General features: G+C 37.5%; 1 protein-coding gene across 25 annotated transcripts in view; it reads right to left on the reverse strand.

Annotated features, from left to right (window-relative positions):
• Positions 1–25,001, reverse strand: part of LOC136832565 (sodium-independent sulfate anion transporter-like) — a 132,154-nt gene that overhangs the window by 31,429 nt on the left and 75,724 nt on the right. For 2 of the 25 annotated variants that reach the window (XM_067093602.1, XM_067093592.1), the window contains exon 1: positions 12,766–12,923. The exons of 15 other annotated variants lie outside the window; for them this stretch is intronic. In XM_067093602.1, the coding sequence (XP_066949703.1) occupies positions 12,766–12,790 (25 nt within the window). In that variant the 5' untranslated portion in view covers positions 12,791–12,923. Of the gene's footprint in view, positions 1–3,824; positions 3,955–7,489; positions 8,440–12,765; positions 12,924–25,001 lie in introns of those variants that run through there. 8 more of the 25 variants (XM_067093594.1, XM_067093618.1, XM_067093608.1 and 5 more) reach the window with 6 other exon arrangements.

Consider the following 25,001-nt stretch of genomic DNA (forward strand, 5'->3'; position numbering starts at 1 on the left):
TTTGTATGTTTGATGATTGGAGGGTGGATGATCAACATACCAATTTGCAGCCCTCTAGCCTCAGTAGTTTTTAAGACCTGAGGGCGGACAGAAAAAAAAAACGCGGACAGAATAAAGAGCGGACGGACAGATAAAACCGGCATAATAGTTTTCTTTTACAGAAAACTAAAACTAAGATAACAGGGACTTCTTAGAGACTGATATGACGGAATTTAATCTGATATTTATACAAGCGTAAGTGTCTGTAAAAAAAAAAATGTATATATAAATGCCCGAGATAAGTAACATGTGTAATCATCCACCATTAATTAGTACTGTTTATCATTTATCCAACTAATTTTTACATACTCTCATCAATTTAAAATTATTACACAAAATCCTCAAAATTGGAAAATAACAATAAATCTAAACGGTGCATTATTTAATTATATTGAAAAGCCGGCAAAGAAAATGTCAAGTTATTAGAAAAACCTGAGAAAGGACCCATAATAAATTGTTAACCTGACAGCCAAAGAAATCTTAATTATCCTTTTATTTCCTTTCATTTCCACCCCCCCCCCTCCCTCCACACAACAGATAATAATAATAATAATAATAATAATAATAATAATAATAATAATAATAATAATAATAAAAATAATAATAATAAAAATAATAATAAAAATCATAATAATATATATATAATAATATAATAATAAAATAATAATAAAATAATAATAATAATAATAATAATAATAATAATAATAATAATAATGTAATCTGACTTTACTAAGAGAAAAATAAGTTCACACCTTTTTTTTATGCTGCGTCAGCATTAATATTTGCCTGCATCGTTATATACATCCAAAACTTGTGACTGTCAAATATAACCAAAGCTCTATCATCAATTCCACAATGAGGTGTTGGGTACACTGATAAAACCAGGGCGCAGTCGCAAAACTGTTAATAAAGAAAAAAAACAAAAAGAAGGCGCAGTCGCAAAATTATTAAAAAAAAGAAAAAAGGAAGGCGCAGACGCATATATAATACTGAAATATAAAATAAAAAAAAGCGCAGTCGTAAAATTAATGACGAGAAAGAAAACAAGGCGGCGCAGTCGCAAAATTAATGATGAAAAATAGAAAAAAAACAGAAGGCGCAGTCGCAAAATCAATAGTAAAAAAGAAAAAAAAGGAAGGTTTAGTCTCAAAATTAATCATGAAAAAGAAAACAGAATGCGCAGTCGCAAAACTAATCATTAAAAATAAAACAAGAAGGCGCAGTCGCAAAACTAATCATTCAAAATAAAACAAGAAGGCGCAGTCGCAAAACTAATCATGAAAAATAAGAAGAGAAGGCGCAGCCGCAAGCAAGTCCTTTGATTCTCAGAAGCCACCACTGAATCGGACAATTAAACAGCCAGTCAGCGTTACGTAACACATTCTTCACAAAACCGAAGGACAATCAGTTTTATCATCAGAATCAACTTCTGGATTATCACCATCTTAAGTATCGTATCAATTTTTTGCACTTTACATAAACAGAGATTAAATCTGATTATGGGGCCATTACTGTAATACAATTTCCACGGGTGAAATCAAACGGCCATATAAAGGATTAGGTCTGTTGACATTACGCTTCCATCTTGCATTTCTTATTGACATTACGCTTTCATCTTGCATATCTTAGATTCTTTGAAGCGGTTTTCTTTCTCCGTGAAAATTTAGCTTTCTTATTTATCTGTCTACAGTTTATATGGCTTCTACGAACGAGCCACAAGAACAATGTGAATGAGCTTAAAATAATGACCTGCGTAACAGAATTTCAAAGAATATAAGATATCAATTCACAGCTTAAAATAATGACATTTGTAATAGAATTTCAGAGACTTTATAAGCTATCAATTCACAGCTTAAAATAATGACATTCGTAATAGAATTTCAGAGACTTTATAAGCTATCAATTCACAGCTTAAAATAATGACATTCGTAATAGAATTTCAGAGACTTTATAAGCTATCAATTCACAGCTTAAAATAATGACATTCGTAATAGAATTTCAGAGACTTTATAAGCTATCAATTCACAGCTTAAAATAATGACATTCGTAATAGAATTTCAGAGACTTTATAAGCTATCAATTCACAGCTTAAAATAATGACATTCGTAATAGAATTTCAGAGACTTTATAAGCTATCAATTCACAGCTTAAAATAATGACATGCCTAATAGAATTTCATCAGAGATTATAAGATATCAATTCATAACTTAAAATAATGACATGCGTAATAGAACTTCAGAGACTTTATAAGATATCATTTCACAGCATAAAATAATGACAAGCGTAAACAGAATATCAGAGACTTTATAAAAAATCAGTTCACAGCATAAAATAATAAGCGTAAACAGAATATCAGAGACTTTATAAGATATCAATTCATAACTTGAAATAATGACAAGCGAAGCATTATATAAAATCAATTCACAGCTTTGAAACAACTAACATTTTCGTAAATCAAAGCGTTAAATTTTCACCAAAGTACATTCTGTATATCTTTCATAATTTATTTGCGTACATGAGACTAATTCGGAACTCACGTTTATTTATGGAAGAAGCCACTTCAGCGGTCCTAACCTGTCAATTATTTAAAGAAACGCCTACACCTGAAAGCCATCTTCTTTTTGTAAAAAAAAAAAAAAAAAAAAAAAAAAACTCTGATAAGATAATTTCAAAAAGACAACATTTTGAACCTTATCTAACTTCAAGGGGGCACCAGATACCCTGACATCATTACTACGTTTCTCAGTGACATCATTTTCTAAACGATGTCATTTCCAGAGACAATTTTTGACAACGTTTCCCCATTTAGAGGAAAAGACGATCGGCCGAAGGAAATTCCCAATTGTTTATGGAGGTTTCTGTTCAAGATCTCTCTCTCTCTCTCTCTCTCTCTCTCTCTCTCTCTCTCTCGTTCTGGGGACTTTAATCCAAAACCTCAAAGAAAAGCCGAAGGCAGAATTTTGCTCAAGATGAGACGGTCCGTTGGACCAAGTGAGAGGAATATGCGCTCAATTTGAAGTGTTTCTAAATTTAATCTCACAATACAAGATTATTTTGTTCTAAGTACTAGCACAATCAATCATTCAAACGTGGTTTGCAAAAATGGCCGACTTCTTTAATGGGTACTGATAATCTCAGTGTACGGGGTACAGACAAGGGCTTCACATTTCGACTTTACTTTCCCCCTTTATTTTTAAGAAGGCTTCGGCGTTCAAGCAATGAAGACAGGAATCTGTCGTGTTTTGAATTCCATTTTTGCATTATTTGTATGTATGTATGTATGTATGTATGTATGTATGTATGTATGTATGTATGTATGTATATATATGTATATATGTATATATATGTATATTTGTATGTTTGTAGGTGCGTGTATGTATGTCAGTATGTATGTATGTATGCATGTATGTATGTATATATTATGTATTATTATGTGTATATATCACAGTACTGTTCTTGTAGTATATATATTTGTGACTTCTAATACTCTGTATCAGTCCTTCGTCAATGGTTTGGAAATAAAGTCGAAACCGGTCAGGACCTGTGGTAATGTGTGATAAATGAATCACGTACAAAAGTGATTATAATCATATATACATATATATATGTATGTATATGTGTGCATGTGCATGTGTATGCATGCACACAATAAAGCGAGCAACGAACTTTTCAGTCTAGGTCAACACAATAATATATCGAATACCTATGAGCAACTGGAGGGCAAATGAAAAAGGAAGAAAGGAAGTATAAAATAAAAAAAAAATGAATGCACAAAACAGTCTTACCTCCGACCAGAACTTAATGCCAAACGTAATCCGAGAGTCAACTAAATCCCGCGTCCAATGTTTATGTTTCTAACGCTCGTATACAGGCTAGCAGCAGCGACTCCTCTCACAAGCAGAGCCAAGTGGTACCTGGATCTGATGTCAAAGAGTTGTGTGGTATAAAAAGGAGGGGAACCCCTTTATCTAGACTCTACAGGACTAATGAGATCGTGGGTTGTCAAAAAGAATATCTATCCGAAAGCTACTTCATTCATTTAGTTTTTTTAGGAGTACCGGATGCGACCAGTTACCGATAAACGAAGCCTTAATGACCGACTAATTCGTAACCTTAAAACGCTGTTGATTACTTAGCAACTGCCGGTCGTTCTAATCTTTTATCTTAATTTTTAGTTTTTCTTGGCTGTTGCTTTTCTTTTATCGCTTATTACCCGATTCCTCTTTGTTCACTTCTGAGTGTCCCAGTTACAAATATACGCATACATAGAACTGGATTTTTAGTAACCAATGATAATTGAAACATTAATAATAGTTATCAGTATCCATAGTAACAAAAATAATATAGTAATTAATAGAGTCGACAGCAAAAATGGTAACGACGACAATGACATATATATATATATATATATATATATATATATATATATATATATATATATATATATATATATATATATATATATATACTCATTTCTTAATACCTCTTACTTTAATTACTAATTCCAATTCTTTGAACTTCAACTATTATCCACCCAGGGTGGTTTTCATTAGCGAGGAATCTTACGCTATAGGCTGCGGTAACATGACACTTCCAACCACTTGTAACTAGATTTTTGATAACTATGAACACCCAAGGACGTGTGAATATTACGCATGAAAATGATTCATTCTAACGCTTCTGCTAAAAGGGGTCAAGGAAGCCAGCGATTAAACCAAGCATCTGAAGAAGTCAGCCGTTAACCGCACCGAATATTATATCATTTAACGGTTTTTTTTTTCCTTCCTGAATACAACACAACGCAACCTTTTCAATATTTCCTCTCCGTTCCAAGCGTCTAAAAGAGGACTGTCAATCCCTTCCAAACGAAGGAAGGGCACGTTCCTACACATGGCAATAAGCACTATTAAAAAAGGACGGTATTACATAAATGGTTATTACACGCGTTGCTCCATCCAGCTCATGCTGTGCAAGCAATTTATTTGCCTCAACAAGATCATATGATAGGTAATGCCACCCCCTCCCACCCCCAACCTAAGTTTTGCACACAACGAGGTCTTTGGTACACTACACCTACATAAGATCTACGCAGTTTGGTTGTTATCCTGTTCCCTCCCTCTCCCAATCCGGGGGTCGGGGACCGCAGATAGGGTCCCCAAGCAAAATTTTGGATGAGGTTTCCGAGCCATCAAATTCTCAAGCATGCTAAGCTCTTTGTTTTAGTGCCCAATAACCTTCATTCCCATTCCCATTACCTGGCCTGTCCCTTCCTCTTTCCTAGTCCCATTCTGGAGTTGGAACCCCCTCCTCCAGCAGAAAGATAAACCAAAACAGGGCCACCAAAAGTAAGACTTTATTAATGGGACTATTGGAAGACCGCCTTGTATTTCTAAATGCCTAATCTTTCTTAAGTTTCGCTGTAGTTACGTAAAATGATTTTTGTATAGTTGAAATTTACCGAGACGCGTAGCAATTACACAATAATGTCTAGAACTTTCTTTCTATTGAACTAGAAACTAGGAAATACCTATTAAAATAATTAGTTTTTCATATTTGTTCAATAAGGAAACCTCCTAGACATACCAGAGGAACCACAAAATTTAATATCATGTCTCTTTTCATCAATATTCACAAAACTAGTTGACTGAGATTTTAGTGTCTTTTCTACTAAATTCCATACAAAATTATTAATTACTGCCAATATCCATTCTAATACGGACAGCCAGCAAGATGAATTGTCTGCGGAGCAAAGGTCCGAAGGAAAACGCCCATAAATTAAAGAAAAGTAATACTAGAAGTAAACTACATACAAACTGCATTCCTCCCTGTGCCTAGTGACCTTGGAAATCAAAGCTACTGTTATGAATGAAAATGCTAAGAAAATAAAGCCACAAACAGATTTGCTCTACGGAAATTTATCTCCCAGTCACTACAAACAACTACGTCACTAAAAACAAAAAAAATTATTCCTCTCTCTATTCTTATCAATAAATCTTAAGCCTTACCCACGCTTGCCGTTCTTTTCCTGAAGTGACGTCATCGGTTGTGTCACAGTGCGATACCAGTGACGTCACAGCTCAAACCAGTTACTGCATAACAGAGTACCAGCTACAAGGCAGCACAGGCCCAATTATCTGATAATTCAGCATCAATTGGCCTACGTCACAGCAGACGGGGGAAAAGAGGAGGTCTGTTCGACTCTCTTGAAAGTCCGTACAGGAAGCCGGACATCAACAATAATTAGTCAAAGTCAAGGACACACCGCAATGTGCAGTCCTGTACTTTTGGGAGCAGTCAATAAAAGTCACACCTACTAATATCTGGCGATTCCTGGAGGCGAGTTTCATCTTGCCTTACGTTCCGAAAAGAAATTTGACGAAAACAGTGAGTAAATCGGACACTATACTGCCAGCGAGTTCTTGATCATCACAAGTTCTTAACATCAAATTGGTAATTATTGTTATATATATGCTCGATATCAGCAACTGCTGGATTCAATGAAGAATGTATCTGAATGTTGGGAAGAGAAATTTCATCTTGATATTTCCTTTCAAACTGCTTGTGATGAATAAATGTGCGATTATTGCGTTTAATTCCAAAGGCCAACAACGAGAAGGCAGCCTAATGTTGCATTCAAGCCCAGTGTCCCCATTCTACAAGAAAAGGAAGGAATGATCTTTTTCTCATTTTTGATATTATACACACGCAATGTTCAATTTACTGCAAAGCGTGACACATTGTTCCTTTTAGCTTTATGCTTAAGCTGTTGCCGTTAATGTTGAGTTATAAGCTAAATGACAGTAACTAAGTGGAATACTGTGTTACCCTGAGTCGACCATGAAATAATTTATGAGACTGAAATTGAACACAAAATAAACGAAGACAAGGCATCATGTTAGAATGTAATTTCGCGGTTCAAACAGTTTTATCTTACATGTTAATTTTATTATTACAATAAAAGGCGGACGAAAGACAAACATATGAACGCCACTATTACCACATTCATCTTTTAACTGCCGTTCCATATACATACACGATTGTATAATTCCTTCAATAATTCATACCAATAATTTATGCGGTGCGCATGCATACGAGAGAATGAATAAATCGGGAGGTCTGAGAAAGAGGATGAGAGAAAGACCTGGAAAAAGGTGGACTGGTGGAGTGCAAAGAGGCATTAGAAAGGAATGACATTATTCCAGAAAGTGCTTACAAGAAAGGAGTGAATGCTACGGTGTTTGGGGATGGGAAAGGTGGGTTCGACACGCTGTTGATGGGCCTTTCTGTATGTTACGGAAGTTGTCTGATCAAGGGATTCATCCTTGACTGACTAGATAAAGGATGAATGTGGTAGAGACTCCCATTTTTTTTTATTCTGGAGCCACCCTCTGCGAGGGACAGGACTTGGCACTGACTACACAAACGTCTGTCAACACAAGGAGCCTCTTACCTTCCATCTTGACACAGAGAGCTGAACTAAGGCAAAACTTCCTCGTATCTTTTTCCGAGTTCCGGGGACAGGTGTCAACACCCTGCACAGGTGTGTGTCGTGGACACGACTGACCGAAACCGATATATCAGCTCAGCCGAGATGGATCTTTCCACTTGCCCACACTCGCAGAATTACTTTGGACACTGGGGTAATAAGGAGAGTCTGCGCATGCGCGTAATTTCTATCTATTTCTTACTGCCTCTGGCGAAATATATTCCTCCAGTATCTTATAAAAGAAAAATGTTTTCATCATTCAAGGGTCATACAGATTTTATTGACATCCATATCTCCAGTTCTTGTTGAAGAGAATGTTTCAAATGGCTTTCAAGAAACAATGTTTTTTTTTTTTAATAAATTCATTCTTTCAGTCACCAGATCCAACTCAGGCACTCTTCAAGCTCATCATTACAGACAGAGAACGTCTGCAGCTAACAGAGTTAGTGACGCGACACGTACTGTTAGTTCACAACAACCCAATGCATTTTCTTACACGAAACGTTAGCTCACAGCACTTCCATTTTGACATGAATTTCCTTACTATTTAGCTCATATTTTCAAAAATGACGCCACTTGTCACATAAGGATAAAAAGTCAACGGCGGTTCTTGCCAAAACTGGCAAAAATTACAAGATGTCTCTATTATCAGCTCAAAGAGGAACTTACATGCATTCTGACTGGACGTTCAATCAGCTGTCCCGAACCGCAGCAAAGATATGGCGTGTAATTGTTATTGAACGTCCTCTGGGTAACAAAAAAAAAAAATAGTAAGCAAATACTTCAGTCTACCATCAACTCTCAGCGTTCCGCCGAGAGGCAAAGCACACACAATTACAATGCAGTTTATACAGTAGATGTATAACGAAGGCAAACAATGAGGCCCTCCCTCACATTCGTCGCAGAACAAAATGAGTCACCTCCAAACCCTACCCGGTCTCTTTCAGCGCGTTCACCTGCGATGCAGGTGTCAAAATTACAGATCACAGCTGTTACATAAAGCTGAAGAATGGTTATCTATCCTTGCTTCTTGGAGATAACAGCTGCTGCTTAATAATGAGTGGCTACGTATCGTTAATAACAAGTGATTAAAGCCATTTACTTCCTACCGGCATCTGGTAATTATTGGTGATCACCCGTCCAATTAATGACGTGACCTAACATACATGTTGCTGGGTAGGTTTTATCTCTTTCATATAATTTTGAATATGATGACGAATGGGCAAACAGGGGTAACGACAAACGTGTTAAAAAACAGATATGTTAAAATCAGGCAATAACACTAACACTCAATTAAGAATTAACGGTGTTTTATATATATATATATAACTATATATATGATACATACACACACACATATATATACGCATACATACGCAATTTTATCCATCGTTAAAGCTTACATAAACAGTAATGATCTTTACCATTGCGTTCAAGTATACAGCACGAGAACTATAAATTGCCAACAAACAAATTAAACTGAAGATAGCAATTTGTTCATGTCAATTTCAGTTTAACTGTTGGGAGTGAGCGTTTACACAGGAATGATTAACCAACGATAACTGTTCACGAAGACACCTGTCAAAACCTCACCTGGTTTACCAAACCAAAAAAAAAAAAAAAAAAATTGTTCGAAAAGGTGTCCTACCTCATACTGTAATTCATACGCAACTAGAAAATATGAACTGACAGGACACGAAAGTTTACATACATACATACATACATACACACACATATATATAATATAAATATATACGCGCATTTATATATTCATCACGTTCCATATTTTCGTGAGTCAGTTAAATATATATCTACAGAATATATACAGTATATATATATATATATATATATATATATATATATATATATATATATATATGTGTGTGTGTGTGTGTGTGTGTGTGTGTGTGTGTGTGTGTGTGTGTGTGTGTATCCCCAGGACACCCTGATGCCCTGCCCCCAGATTGCTACACGAATAAGTTCATTCTGGATCAAACTCGACATAATGGCTCTCAAAACAGGTAACGACAAAACAAACACAAACATGTAATGAATATCTAATGTATATTTAATGAATAGTTTCACTGCAATGGGCTGATGAGGATAAGCTCGTCGAGGCCCTCACGTTTTGACGCGATCCATTTTGACAGGGCAATGGACACGCACGTCTGGTCTTCTCTCTCCTCTTCTCTTTTTCTCTACCTTCACCCTAGCTGCGACCAACAACAGTCGTCTGAAAACTTAGCGTTTAAATCACTCCTTAGGTCAAGCATAGTGGATTTTAGGAAACGAGTCTCCCTCCCTCCCCCACAACTGTCCTTCCTCGTCCGGTACAAGATTCGAACGCGTGTCGAGGCCAGTAGAGTATTAACAGTATTATAGTTGTCTACAAGGCGTCTGAGGAAGTCTGCTATTCAGCCCCTGTTAAGAAGGCAGGTGACAGCTCTCCCGTCATAGCATATAACTCGCGCAGAAGATAATCCCCTGCCTCGGCATTACAGCCACACGCTGGCAGCCCACTAAACCCACCACCGGGGACGTGAGTGCAGAAACTGCCGTCCAACCTTGGCGCATTAATGAGCGTAAACAGTCAACCCGTATGCGGAATTTAATGAAATAGAAGACGACGAAATTATGCATGCCTTACACGTGCAAATCTTGTGTGTGTCTATTATCTATCTATATATATAATTACACATCTTTTGTGACAATAATCCACATGCTTCGAGAGAAAAAATGAAAGATCAGCGATCTCGATATTCTATCTCTTATTATGACCCCAGGAACCTATGGCAACACACCTGGACTTTTGAATTTATAAAATACGGGATGTCAAAGTGTCACTTCACTCTTATTTCCATAAACGTAAGCAAACTCTAATGGCAAGTCGCGAGGACATGTGGCCTTCACTTGTGTTTGTTCGGAAATATGAGGGATATATAGTGTAATAATAATAATAATAATAATAATAATAATAATAATAATAATAGGTGCCTGCCTCTTCATTGCTTTGACGGGAGTTTAATACAATTACGTAATATATTTTCAGAGCCCATTACTCGAAGGCGAATTTAATCTCAATGACGAATATGCACACTTGCGTCGGATTGCGGACACATTCGCTCTCCAGGGTCTAAGCATAAAACGAATAAGCAGGTGCATGACTGGCTCAAAGTATTTAGAGTGGTATTTTGCAGCATAAGATGAAGCCATTTTACGAAATGACATAAATACTAGTGTCTTGAAGTGAACATGCATTTAAATGGTCTCCCCAACTGGGCCACTTGAAGCGTTTTATCTAATCGTTCATTTCCTTCCTTTCCTTCTCTTACTGGAGAAGTTTATTGAGACTTTACTTGTCCTGCTCACCCCTCCGGTCAATTGCCTTTCTTCCAACCCACGCCGGTTGGAGGTAAGGCGAAAAGAAAAAATAAATATCGAAATCTGATCTCTCTCCGCTCGCAAGAGACAGAACAGAACCAATTGCCACGCGGGAGGGGTGGGGGGTTGGGGGGAGGGAGGGGGTTGTTAACTTCAAACCACATAAGGGAAAAAGTGAATTACTGTCAACAGATGCAAAAGAAATGGGGGCAGATCTCCTTTCTAATTCGAGGCCATTCGAGAATTTAGGTTCTCCTCTGAGTCAGAGAAAATGGGTCATGTCTGACAAGATAAAGAGAACGGCCTTATTATCATAAACTTTTTATTTTGGAGTCACCTAAATTTGCAATAAGAGACCAAAAGATAGACGCGATAACAAAATTCGTGACATTATTATTTCTGATGACACGACTGAAAATTCATTACATTTCTTACCCAAACTTGTGTAACACTTGCAACATATTCTACATAAATCACTAACCAATAACAGGCTTATTAACGCCTTACTCACAAAAATGAGAAAAACAGAATGATAATCATTAAAGATATTCACTTAATTAAGAACCACATACAAAAAGGCAGTAAGGACTAAAACTACCACTCAGGTCACTCCAGTTAATTAACAGGTACCGATGAATGCATGAATCGATTACACATGGGCGATAAACACAACATGGAAAGGACACCACAGTACCGCAAATTTGATAAAGCTATTTAAACAGATGGAAATTCGAATCTTTCATAATTGGCGAGACGCTTTCCGTGCCAACAAAACTAGAAGCTCTGCGCTGACTTCTCCCAAAAGTTAGTAATTTTGAAAAAGTCGACTGACTAATCTATGTCAAGCTCTATCAAGTTCTGTTTATCTACTACTGGAATACACTGCTAATAGACACATGACCACACAGACAGACACTAGGGAAACAGAAACATAACCTCTTCCCAGCTCTTTTGACGGAGACAACAGAGGCACAAAAACTAAAGCAACAATGAAAACACAACCAACTGCAGTAACTGCAACAATAAAACACAACCTACTGCAATAACAGCGATAACAAAAATACAAAAAACAACAATAACAGCGACAATAAGGATACAACCAACTACAGTAACAGAGGCAATAGAAACACAACCAGCTACAGTAACAGCAAGCACATTCAGTCAACAGCGTACTTCTGCCACTGCCAGTCTCTACGGGCACAAAACTTGCTTTCAGCCATATCACTCTGCTTGTTTCAAACATCCAGAAAAGACGAACGGATTTTGACGAAAATTGGAGACAACATTCGTTGGGTGACCCTCTCTACGCGACAAACTTTTGGTGGCTACTGATAGAGATCAGGTCTTATATCGCAGAGTAATTCCGGCAGGCGTTTCGTTTACATCCGCAAAAAGTTGATCACCTGAAAAGGTCACCCAATTGAAGTCACGTGATCTTGCTGACAGACGGACGAACAAGAGACAGCAAGACAAACGTAACCAAAAACATAACCTTGGCGAAGGCAATAATATTAATATATAATGTCCTAAAAGCTACACTCCATCGTTGTTCTTCTCTACGTGTACTACAGGAAAACTGAGCAAAAAAACAAAGAATATGATAGTTATCACTCAAGCAAGACAAGAGTGAAAAAAAATAAAAGCTAATCACTTATTTGCAATGACACGCAAGCAATAAATTTACGAAATCGTAGGCCTGTTCATGCAATACCCACCACACCTTAAACAGTGAAGAAAAAATCCACACCAGATTCACTTGTCATCCAAATCACCACAGTGAGAAAAAACATCAGAATCTCATGAAAAAAAAAAAAATCGAACACCCAAAACTTAAAACGTAAAATAGCGACTATACTTACTGGGCTGGACTAGAGAAGCCACCATGTCGCAAAAAAATTTAAGATATAAAGACAAACGGCCAAACACTCGAGAATAACCGAAGAGATCTTCACTCTTAAAGTCTCCTGCGGGCAGGTGGTCTCTCTATCTCCACGGCGGTCGTGGCAGTAATGACGCCGCGTGCAAGGTTGCAGCCACTTTTATGTAGGGCGCGACAGAAAAGGGACGGGGGAGCCACCTCCCCCAATTCTGGGAGCTCCCATAGGCAACTGCAAGTACCTGATTCGGTGAGAGAGAGAGAGAGAGAGAGAGAGAGAGAGAGAGAGAGAGAGAGAGAGAGAGAGAGAGAAGCTACTCTGTTTGCAACAGGAGGAATGCCTCGTGACTCACGAAGAAAGGCGGAACTTTTAATTACTCTTTAAGGGAAAGGGGCCGATAATACCCGCTGCTGTGATTTGCATAAAGAGAAGAAAAACTTCAGTCATGAAAAATCATTTTGGATATTTTTTCGTAAAAACCAGCGTAGTTTTTTAATGAATAATTGCAATGCATGCATGATATACGTGTTAACATCAAATTTTCGAATTATATAAAAAAAATATCATTTAAAACCATTTTCTAAAATATAAACTGATCACTGATCGTTACCCTTTCAGCTTGTGTTTATCCTTCATAAGCTGCCAACATCAACAGGATGCCGACATGTAAATAAATGAAATCAACGGAATAAATTCCTTATGAATTCCTGGAAAAACAAAAAAATACTATAGTCAAACAAATGAGCTCCACAGATACCAAGAAGTTACAGAACGAAAAATGAAAAATGCAAGAAAAAAAATAGACTCCAAGGTATAAAGCATTTGATCTTTACAGATTGCTGCCTTTGATTATTCAGTAAACTCAAAAATTTCAAAACTTCATAAACACTTCACTGTAACATAACATCGCCCGACAGAGCGTTGCCTAATATTTTCTGGGGATATTATTGCACAATAATAAACAAGTAAAAAAATGCACCGAAGTTTCTTCGGCGCAATCGAGTTTTCTGTACAGCGTATAATGTTGTATGAGCCGAGGCCCATGAAACTTTTATCCTCGGTCCGGTGGTGGCATGTCCTGTGGCGCTGCCAGACGAACGATCATGGCTAACTTTAACCTTAAATAAAATAAAAAAAACTAATGAGGCTAGAGGGCTGCAATTTGGTATGTTTGATGAATGGAGGGTGGATGATCAACATACCAATTTGCAGCCCTCTAGCCTCAGTAGTTTTCAAGATCTGAGGGCGGACAGAAAAAGCGCGGACGGACAGACAAAGCCATCTCAATGGTTTTCTTTTACAGAAAAATAAAAATAATGGCAACATCGACTATATCTTTCAATAGATTGATTTTCCCAATGTGAGCAAATCCCAAAAACATGAAAGTAACTGTAAAAAACAAATAGAAATTGGAAAAATCAAAGACGTGAACGGTCCCTCTACTCATCTACTTTGCTTCAGAAAAAATGCTTACTTGAATATTCCCACTACCACAACTGCTCTCAACCATTAAAACGGCGGTAAAAATGAGTGAAAATGACTCCGAATACCGACATCAGCTTTACTGAAACATTGTATAACGTCACATAATGCCGGGCGTTACAGGTGAAACTTCACCTTTCGCGGAAATTCAACACCAAACGGTAAAAGGTGAGAGCAATAATCTAGAGAGACTAAGGTTGAGCCAAGCAATCCCACAAACTCTCTCGATGAATATTTACACAAAAGCATTAGCTTGGAAAAATACCAATAAATTAATGAGGGAAAAAAAATACACGGAGAACTAACATAGACAAGAATGAAGGAGTCACTTTCAAAAAAAAAAGTCATTCGAAAAAGAAAGCTAGGTCAAAACGAACTTGAAATTCCAAATGGTTAAGGACAACCAACGGTTCACAAACATCAAAATGGCACAAAGAGATACCTGAAGATTTAATCATTTTTTTTTTGTAAGAGATGAATAAAATTTTTTGGGGGTAAAAACAAGTACACTCATTTAGGTATAAAACTCTTACCAAAAAATAGCTAGTTATATCGCGATCGGGTTTTTCATGAAACTGGAACAATTAAAACTGTATGAAGACAAACCTTCAGTTCTGTACGATTACCCCACACCAAAAACCTAACAGGGGTCACCAGTAGAGGGCACACATTTCAACCGTGTCAGTCGGTGTCGGTGTTTTGTTACAATATCTCAAGAAGAGAAAAACGGATTGCGGTTAAATTTAGTTCAAACCGAAAATTAATCGTGTGAAGAAGGGGTTCCCTACCGAATGTTTCCCCTCAAGTTTTAATCAAGTCCCTTTCATTAATTTTCGTCGTGATCCTGCCGTGATGGAGGGACACAAACAAACCGAACTGAAAACAGACTTCTGTGGCAGTTGTAACAATACAGGGAGAAGAGGTATTTTTAAGGAGGACTGGCAATGAGAGACCATTACTTGTTTATTTACACCTCATGCTATTCTTTTCCAAGTCACTTCTCTCCGTTTTCTTTCTTTTTCTGTGGGACAATTTTCTGTGGAAGGCTCCTGTGCAAGCCGTTGGCTTCTCAGGCGTCTTCCATTTGAATTTTAGCTTTGTTTTGGCTACCGCTAGAATGTGGAATAATTTGCAAAGTGTACCTGTCGAGTTTTCTGATCTCCAAATTTTTAAGCGAGGAGCAAAATGATTCCTGCTTTCTGCTTACGTCTCCTGAATTCAGGTGTGTCGGTTTTCTTTTCTATTTCCTCATATTTATTTATTTATTCACTATCTCTTCCTTTAACTTGTCTCTCTCTGTAGGCTCATTTCCCATTGGAGCACTGTTGAGTTTATAGCCTGCTGACTCTGTGCTCATTTGGAATAATAATAATAATAATAATAATAATAATAATAATAATAATAATAATAATAATAATAATAATAATACTCGTGGCATGCTCGGTTGCATTGTCGCACTAAGAGAAAAAACCTGGTTCGAATTTTGGCGAGGACACGTGGAAGGACACGCTGCCCTAAAATCCACTGTGTCAATTGAACTAGTCGGTGAAATATACTGCAAGTATTTAGAAAGTATTGAAAAGGGGGAGGGGGTGCACGGAGTAACCTCCTAAGGGGGATAAAATCACATGGAAAAAATTATATCAATAATTTTTGGTTATTCCAACGTTCACACAGACATCGACCCTGAAGTCATCAGATTATCTACCGAAAACATAATAAGTAATCAACAGGTCGCGTTTTTTGGTACATAAAAAATTGAGCAAGGAAGTAAATCAACTCATACATGAACAGTGATTATTCGTTTCCAAGGACGCATAGGATATGCCATATTCAGGGTTCCATAAATATGTCTTCCTTAGCAATTTCAATAATGTATTCGAGCAAGTTAGGACTAACTTCAATCGAGGAAGGAAATTAAGAGTAGCAGAAAGAACACAGAGAATACTGCGATTCCTAAAACACCAAACAACGTTTCTCTACAAGTTAGGGACCTCAGGATAGCTTCCATTGAAAATGACACCTGGTCCATCTCATGACGGGGTCACACGTGTAAAAACTGACCGCGGAAAGTATTCAGTACCCATAGAGATGTAGACCTTTTGTAAATCCATCAGTGGCATTTGGCATGCAAGCCTCTCCGTACCCATCACAAGCGGGCATTAAGGAACTTGACCGAGTGGGTGAATCTGCAACTCCTAACAGCTATGGAGTATAGTCGGTGACACCGGCGATAAACTTCTCAACTCGCCTCAGAGTTTTTTGGACATTGTCCTCAGGTCCACACCAGCCTCCCTACTCCCACTCCTTACCGGCGCTGGCTTAAGGTCGGCTTAATCTAAACCTACCAACATCTGAACTGGTGATAAAACCAGCTCTTTTAGGTGCAAATCTACGCTTCATCACTGCACTGTCTACCTGATGTAATATTACTTATCAATTAAGTGCTTTCATTCCTAGCACCTACAGTGACAAGGAACAAACCTAAATAAGGCCAACAACTCTGAGAAAAACCAGATAAGTAAAAAATGCCTATTGATGAAGGAATAAAGACTATACCCTCAAAGAAACACAAGCAAACTAAAATAGTTTTAAGAATAACTTACAGGCTGCTACTACACCAAACTATCTAATATACCAGAACAGTGTCTAAGGGTATAAAACACACGCCAGCACGTCAAGAACTAATCAAGTACAAAAATAAATACACAACTAAGTACAGAAATTGAGGTCAAGTGGTAAATGCGCTTCAGGGTAATATTACATCCACACTTGAAGACTTGGGCGCTTCTTCATTCATAATACTGTAGGAATACCGTCACTCACTCTTACAGTAATGAGAAAGTATGACAAAATGGCACTCAACAGACTGCAAATGAAGACAAACTGCACGGCAAGTGACGCGCAGTAAATTTAAAGGCACAAGCAACACTTGATAGCGAAAATTCCTAAAATGCGAGTCCTCCTTAATTACAATTTTTGGAAATAAGAAGCTACCAACTTAAACGGTTCTGTTTTGGGGCGGTAAAAATTCCCCGAAGCGGTTGACGTAACAGATAGGGCAATGTTCCACCTTAAGAAAGTTTATTTTATTCTTTTCAATTATTTATTCTGTTTAAAGGCAAATCAACATGTCTCCAGTCGAAACTACAATCAACAGCGGTTCGAGATCACTATCCTGCGGAACACCGGCAAATCAACATATCTCCAGTCGAAACTACAACGGTTCGAGATCACTACCCTGCGGAACACCAGATTTGATAAGTCGAAAAGCTTATGGCCTTTAAACCACAATCAATGCAACTTTTTGATGACAATCGATTAAAAAGAGGGGAAGGAAGGAAGGAGACTGAGTACGAAGCCTTAAACACCTATATGCGTGGACTATATTCGAGCCTTAGCCTTATCGTTAAAAGAGTCATAGGTAGGAGCGGCAGCATTCAGCTAAAAAGAACAAATATGAAATAATGCAGTCAAACTTGTCTTGGACGAAAACTGTTGGTGGTTGCTTGTATTTACGTTTATGCCATTTTTATTTTGATGGTTCGTTTTTAAGCTTGCCGAAACAGCTTTAATTATCATGAAAAAAGAACGATTACCAACATAACAAACCGTAAATTTTGTCGGGAATAAATTGGCAAAGGAATTCGTTAGGATTCCTTGGGTTTGTTTCCACTAATAACGGTTAGATAGGTTGAGCATTTTAGATATTTTTTTAATAAAAACCTTGAAAAAATTTTAAGCGATAGAGAGGTATACGGCAGTCGACTTTACGAACATCACCGCACGCAAATGTCCGGAAACTGGACTAAATGCCCAACATTTTCGACTGTCTTTTGTTCTCTCATCCCAACTTAACAAGGATTTAGCTGAATTTAGAGCAAAGTGCAAATTATGAGGATTACATTAAACCCTAACAAAACTTACAGTATGACTGTTTGCAGGTCAAAGACACTAGATACCCCTCAACCAGATAATTTAATTCGAGGTGTCATTATTAAGTGAAAATTCGGTTTATCTCTTGTTACATAAAAAAATAAAAGGAATACCAAGAAAATCTTGGAGCATTGGCCATTCTAGAATGTTTTAATGTTTTCATTCTTCCATGTTTTGAATATTTTTCCCTTGTTTGGCATTCAGCAGCTGCCTCGCATCTTAAATTTTTGGGCAAAAACTCGAGTTCCAACAAATTTCTTATCCGCATTCTCGGTAATAATTTCTGGTACAGTCGTCCAATTATTTAACATAATTTATAACGCTGATCATCCCGCGTAATCAGATTTTCCAAAACTGTACGGCCAGCTATACGCAGTATTATGACACGCAAGTTTATTCTCAATCTTGCCTTTTCTGTGAGGTTCTGTAACACAATTTTCTAGAGGTTCTGTAACACACAATTTTCTAGAGGTTCTGTAACACACAATTTTCTAGAGGTTCTGTAACACACAATTTTCTAGAAGACTCATTCCTGTTGTGAACAAAATAGTGGAACGATGTTCCTACTTCACCTGCATCTTTGGAACTTCGGAAGTTCAAATTTGGTTCAAAATACTTTTTTTTGTTGAGCAGGCTGATAGGAGTTACTGATTAGTCTTAGTCCTCTTTTTTAGTTACTTCTCTTTTCGCTTATTCTCCACTTCTCAAATTTCTCTTTCTAAACTGGGCTGTCATCCCTGTCAGACCCTTCGAGCCTGAAAAGTTCTGCTCTTCCAACTAGCTTTTGTAATAATAATAATTAATAATAATAATAATAATAATAATAATAATAATAATAATAATAATAATAATAATAATAATAATAAATTTCCTCTGATATTCCTGGAATCAATTCTATCGCAGCATCACCATCCATTAACATTCGAGGTGGTGACGCAATCAAAACTGGCCAGCAGAGCTCTGTACAACAGTATTTCTGGCACTGTCACGGAAGTTCACCCTCAAGAATTCACTAGAACGGATAAAGCTTCTTGTTTCTTTTTCTTCATTATTATTGTCTTACGTCGTGCCCTTTTACCAGAAGAGCTCTGAATTATTCCCCCACGTTTCCTTGGAGAGGGGATGGTGACCATACTAAACTGTACAACGATTTACTTATTTTCATTTGCAAATTACTATACCTGTCACTTTTCGATTATAAGCACACTGCTTTCTTGTGCCCACTTGCTGAGCAAGTTAATGTCCTTGTGGGATTGCTCCACATACATGAATAATCAGGTGAATAATAAAATTGCTCAAACAAAAAAAAAGTGATTCTGGCAGGTACCTATTCAGATATGAGGGCCTGTTATCCATACGAGAAGACTGAATAAGAATGAGGATAAGACGTTTATTTACTTTGTTCTTCAGGTACCATGAGAAATCATAAGTTCGGCCAGGGTGAGACATATTCATTTTCTTCAATTTTCTTAGAAAGGCACAGAATGCCTTCCAGTGGCAGCGAAAGAGACTGTTTTTGAAGGTTGGGTTTCTTTAACAAAAACAGATAAACATGGCATAATTAAGTCTGTTGTTACCGGTTCAGGTCAGTTAGAAATTAGAGGCATTACCTAATCACATATGCATTATATCAGCTATGTATGTAAACAACCTTGGTACTTTATCTTCTCTCTACCGTTCTATTATTTCTTTGTGACAACAAACCGACCCCCTCATTCAGTAAGGCGACTGGGTCCATTCTATTCCAAGCAGGCTGAAAAACGACGTTCCTGAACGGCTCCACCAAGCTCTGCTACATATGGTGTACGGACAACTTTCTCTTCTCGCCAGAACTGATCGGTTGTTATTATTCAAACCAAGGGCCATCCCTCGGAGAACTTCGCCATGCATACCCAAGCAACATCCAAGGGGAGACAGTTGCAGGGGACTATCCAGTCCTTCTTTAAGTGGGACAATATCCTTCAGTGGCAAGATAAATCAGGATAGGTGGACAATATCCTTCAGCGACAAGATGAACAAGGACAGGTAAAGAGTGGGGTCCATGTAGTTTCTGCCGGGACATGTTTGGAATTCTCTTCATCCAAGCAGCACCTTTTTGTTTTTCCTCTGTGGGGGAGGCCCCTTAGCCTCCGACTAATCTCCCATACGGCAGTGGAGCTGTACTTTATAAAGGGAGGCATACAGGTTGTAGAGAAGTTATTCTTTGAGTCCATGAGCAACTGAGGATCTATAACACCCAGACTCCCTCTAAACTCTAAGCAGAGTCTTTTAGCAGACACAAAGAGCAGTTATGCTCTGTAATCAAGCACATATTTGAGCTTCTCCAAATAGGACCTATCACTTGCATATAAGTTTAGCTCCGAGGACTTGTTTTCAAACAAGCAGATCACTAACCAAGTACAGTTCAAATTTGATAGACCACTCTAATATTGTCAAGCATTTGCAAATCTTAGTTTTTCTAAATTTCCTTGATATATTAAGCAATGAAAGAAGGTCCATTCATGCACCTTTCTTACTTTGGTGCCTGACAACATTTGGGCAGTTATACTATCATAAAAAAAAAACGAGAAACTTTGCGCAGAAGTTTCTTCGGCGCAATCGAGTTTTCTGTACAGCCGCTACCGCGTATAATCAAGGCCACCGAAAATAGATCTATCTTTCGGTGGTCTCGGGATAATGCTGTATGAGCCGCAGCCCATGAAACTTTAACCACGACCCGGTGGTGGCCTGGCCTATATCGTTGCCAGACGCACGATTACGACTAACTTTAACCTTAAATAAAATAGAAATTGCTGAGACTAGAGGGCTGCAATTTGATATGTTTGATTATTTGAGGGTGGATGATCAACATACCAATTTGCAGCCCTATAGCCTCAGTAGTTTTCAAGGTCTGAGGGCGGGCAGAAAAAGTGCGGACGGACAGACAAAGCCGGCAACGTTTCTTTTTCAGAAAACTAAAAGCGGACTAACAGCATGCTAAATTCTACCTTGTGGGATTTTAGAGAAGTAAGGATTTCTATTAAATCCCTCTCGTCTTGTAAAGACTTTGAGTCAATTCTCCCAAGCATTAAGACTGATCTCTTGAAGTAATTTTTTAAGGCGTGTTAAAAAGGAATGAATTCACTAATATTATTTCCTAGTGTGAAATTCACGAAACTATCAAAGAAGAACTGAAACTTGGAATCACTGACACTCCTAATTCATTATATCACAAAATTATTATCAAAAGTCCTTTTCCAGGTATGCTTCCCCTTATTCGCGTATGTGACACGTCACACTCGCTCAAGTCAACCATGTATCGGAAACAATATTTGTGTAATTAATCTCTTTTAATTTAGCATTTTCATTAACAAATCACCTTCCTGACCACCAGTTCCGAAGCCGTTTATTCCGCAATGTCAGCAAACTTCCAAGAACAAAGGATCGAAAACCCTATTCCTTAATCCAAATAAAGAATTTGACTTTATCCAGCGCAACGAACGTGACAAACAATAAGTGGGCAAGTCGAATCTGTTCTCAACAATATAGGTGATATTCTTGCACAATAAAGGCATGTTTTTGGGTATGGTTTAGAACACACGGGCTAAATCGCAGTACGTACCCACAAGCATGCACAGACACAAATACACATACATTCGGGATCTTTTAAAAACAACCATTTTTTTTTTCAAAACAACAAATAACAACGCCTTTAACGAAATTCTGGTGAATCTCAGATGACGTCGAGACTATAATTCATTACGAATTATGTTCCCTAGGGTCGTGTGCAGTAACAATTAACAGCTTTCCCTTATTATTAAATAATTTAACTACCTCTTCACTTTTCCTTTTACGTTAAAAGTTAAAATATTTTATATTATCTTCCTCTCGATCATCCGGATCAGACTCTCCACCTAAGGCCTTTGCGGTTTGCCTGAATCAACTCCAATCTTTTCTTTTCCGACTCTTATTTGAAATAATTTTGTATTACATAGTGGAAAGTAAAGAAATGTCTGTTTCTTAGATACTAATAAATATCTCATTCTCTCTCTGTACACTACGTTATCCAATAACTTTATTTCTTTCTCAGTAATTCAGTTTCGCGTATGTTTTCCCATTCTGCTTCTCTTCAAAGTTTCATTTTGTGTATTTCGGGAAATTAGAGAGGTATTGTTTTAAATTAGTAGAAGCAACAAGTGGGTCAATATTTACTGTAATAAGAATAATTGCCTATGGGAATGAGCATACCCAAACAGTGTATATACTATATATATATATATATATATATATATATATATATATATATATATATATATATATATATATATATATATATATATATATTTAATACATACATACATACATATATATATATATATATATATATATATATATATATAAATACATAATAGATACTAAGACTGAGAGAGACAGTAACCTAAAAAAAAACTTGGAATTTAAACAGCTGCTGAATTAAATTACTATCCTTTGAATCTTAATCCCAAGAGCGACTGTAAAATAAATGAATAGTTTTAAGAAAGATTTGTACCTAATTTGGTGAATGTGCGTTAGAGAGAGAGAGAGAGAGAGAGAGAGAGAGAGAGAGAGAGAGAGAGAGAGAGAGAGAGAGAGAGAGAGAGAGAGAGAGAGAGAGTTTCCACTGAAATTTTGTCTGTTACAAAAGGCAAAGCATTCCCTATTTTATAACTAAATGGCTTACAGTTACTTCCTTTCTTTACAAATTTGTGTCATGGACAGATCCATTACAAGATGGCCGCCTGCTCTCCGTATGGAATGGGTCAGAAGCCTTCGCTTTCATCGATGTCAAGCCTGCTAGGGCAGGATTACTGGGTTATACCTTGATAATCATCTTTAGCAGTTATTGTTAATAGAAATTATGTTAATTATCAAACTACAAAATCACCAGGACATCTCAAAAGCCACCGATTTGATAAGCAAAGTAACACAACAATATCTTCTTCTTTGACAAAAGGGAATACAAAGCCAGGAGAATGAGTCTGGGGGATACATTTAAGTTAACGATAAACAATGTTTAATTCTCAAAGAGGTGTCTTCAACAGGTGCTAATGTAGTTATCTGGACCGTCAATCATTTTCAGAGAAATGATAAATTTAATGCTATCTAATTATCTCCTTTCAATCCTATAAAAGTTATTTATTGTGCTGTCTTATCGGTTTCCTTTGTAATATACAAAACGTAAAACAAATCATGCATTTCTTTTCTTAGAATGAACAATTCTCGCATACAGATTTAGCCTGGTTCCATTTGAATCCATCGTGCCTCTGCTGACACGAGTTAATTAGGCACTTGGTGGTTAATCGACTGGGCTTGGTCACAGCCTAGACTGAGAAAAGGATTGCATAAATTATATTTTGTGTGTGTGTGTGTGTGTGTGTGTGTGTCAACAGGGCTATTGACCAATATTAGAGAAAGTCTAAAGTCACTTTGCTCTTCCCGGCAAATTTTCAACAATTTCTGGTTTGAAATATTTCCACCGGTACTATGTTAATAATGATTATAATTAACTTTGGAATGAAACTATTTCCATTGCAAAACTTTCATTATTAAAAAGTGGCTGTTTCACTGAATACCGAAGTATAATGAAGATTGATTTTTGCAAACCTTTCATACACATGGAATTTTGTAATCATAAATTAATGTACGCTTAAGCACTAAAAGAACAAATACAAAATACGCCGATGTTTCTTTGGCGCAATCGAGTTTTCTGTACAGCGCATAATCAAGGCCACCGAAAATAGATCTATCTTTCGGTGGTCTTGCTATAATGCTGTATGAACCGCGGCCCATGAATCTTTAACCACGGCCCGGTGGTGGCCTATCCAACATCGTTGCCAGAAGCACGATTATGGCTAAATTTAACCTTAAATAAAATAAAAACTACTAAGGCTAGGGGGCTGCAATTTGGTATGTTTGATGATTGGAGGGTGGATGATCACCATAATTTGCAGGCCTCTAGCTTCAGAAGTTTTTAAGATCTGAGGGCGGACAGAAAACGTGCGGACGGAAAGTATACGTTGGATTGGAGGTAAATTTTAAGGGAGATGTCATGTCACTTTTGCTATTTGTCATCCTCGTGGATTTTACACACAGAAAAAAAACCAAAGGTTAGAGGTGGAAAGGGTTTAGCCTGGAGTAATGGAATGGAATGGAATACAGAATTTTGGCCCAAAGCCAAGTGCTGGAACCTATGAGGTCATTCACCGCTGAAACGGAAATTGATGGTCGAAAGGTTTGAAAGGTGTAACAGGAGGAAAACCTCGCAGTTGCACTACGAAACAATTGTTAGGAGCGGGTGGAAAATAAGATGGAAGACGGCATATGGACAGAGGTACAGTAAATCAAAGGGATTGCAGCTAGGGGCCGAAGGGACGCTGCAAAGAACCTCAAATAATGCCTATAATGCACCGCACGAGGCGCACTGGCGGCACTAACCCCTACGGGGCCCCCGGAGTAATGATAGAAAGTCGACGCAGAGGACACGCAGAAAACGCTGAACCAGCAAAAACCCACGAGATCTGGACAGCTTGGCTAATAGCATGCACCATGTATCTGGAGATAGGACCTGAGATAAACCCTAGGAAAACTGAAGTAATCAGGATGGAGGATACACAGAGGGATGAGATATAAGTAGCATGAGAAAGGATTAATGAGGTTGAGCCTTTCGAATACTACCGATGATGCCCAACACAGGTTCTCCTGAGTTGAAATTTATGAGCAAACCAAACAAAGCGCAGGCTGGAAAAGATTCGGAAATGAAATAGCAAAGTACTGGGGCCCTT

This window comes from Macrobrachium rosenbergii, chromosome 50 (assembly GCF_040412425.1).
Source record: "Macrobrachium rosenbergii isolate ZJJX-2024 chromosome 50, ASM4041242v1, whole genome shotgun sequence".
Classification (NCBI taxonomy): Eukaryota; Metazoa; Arthropoda; class Malacostraca; order Decapoda; family Palaemonidae; genus Macrobrachium; species Macrobrachium rosenbergii.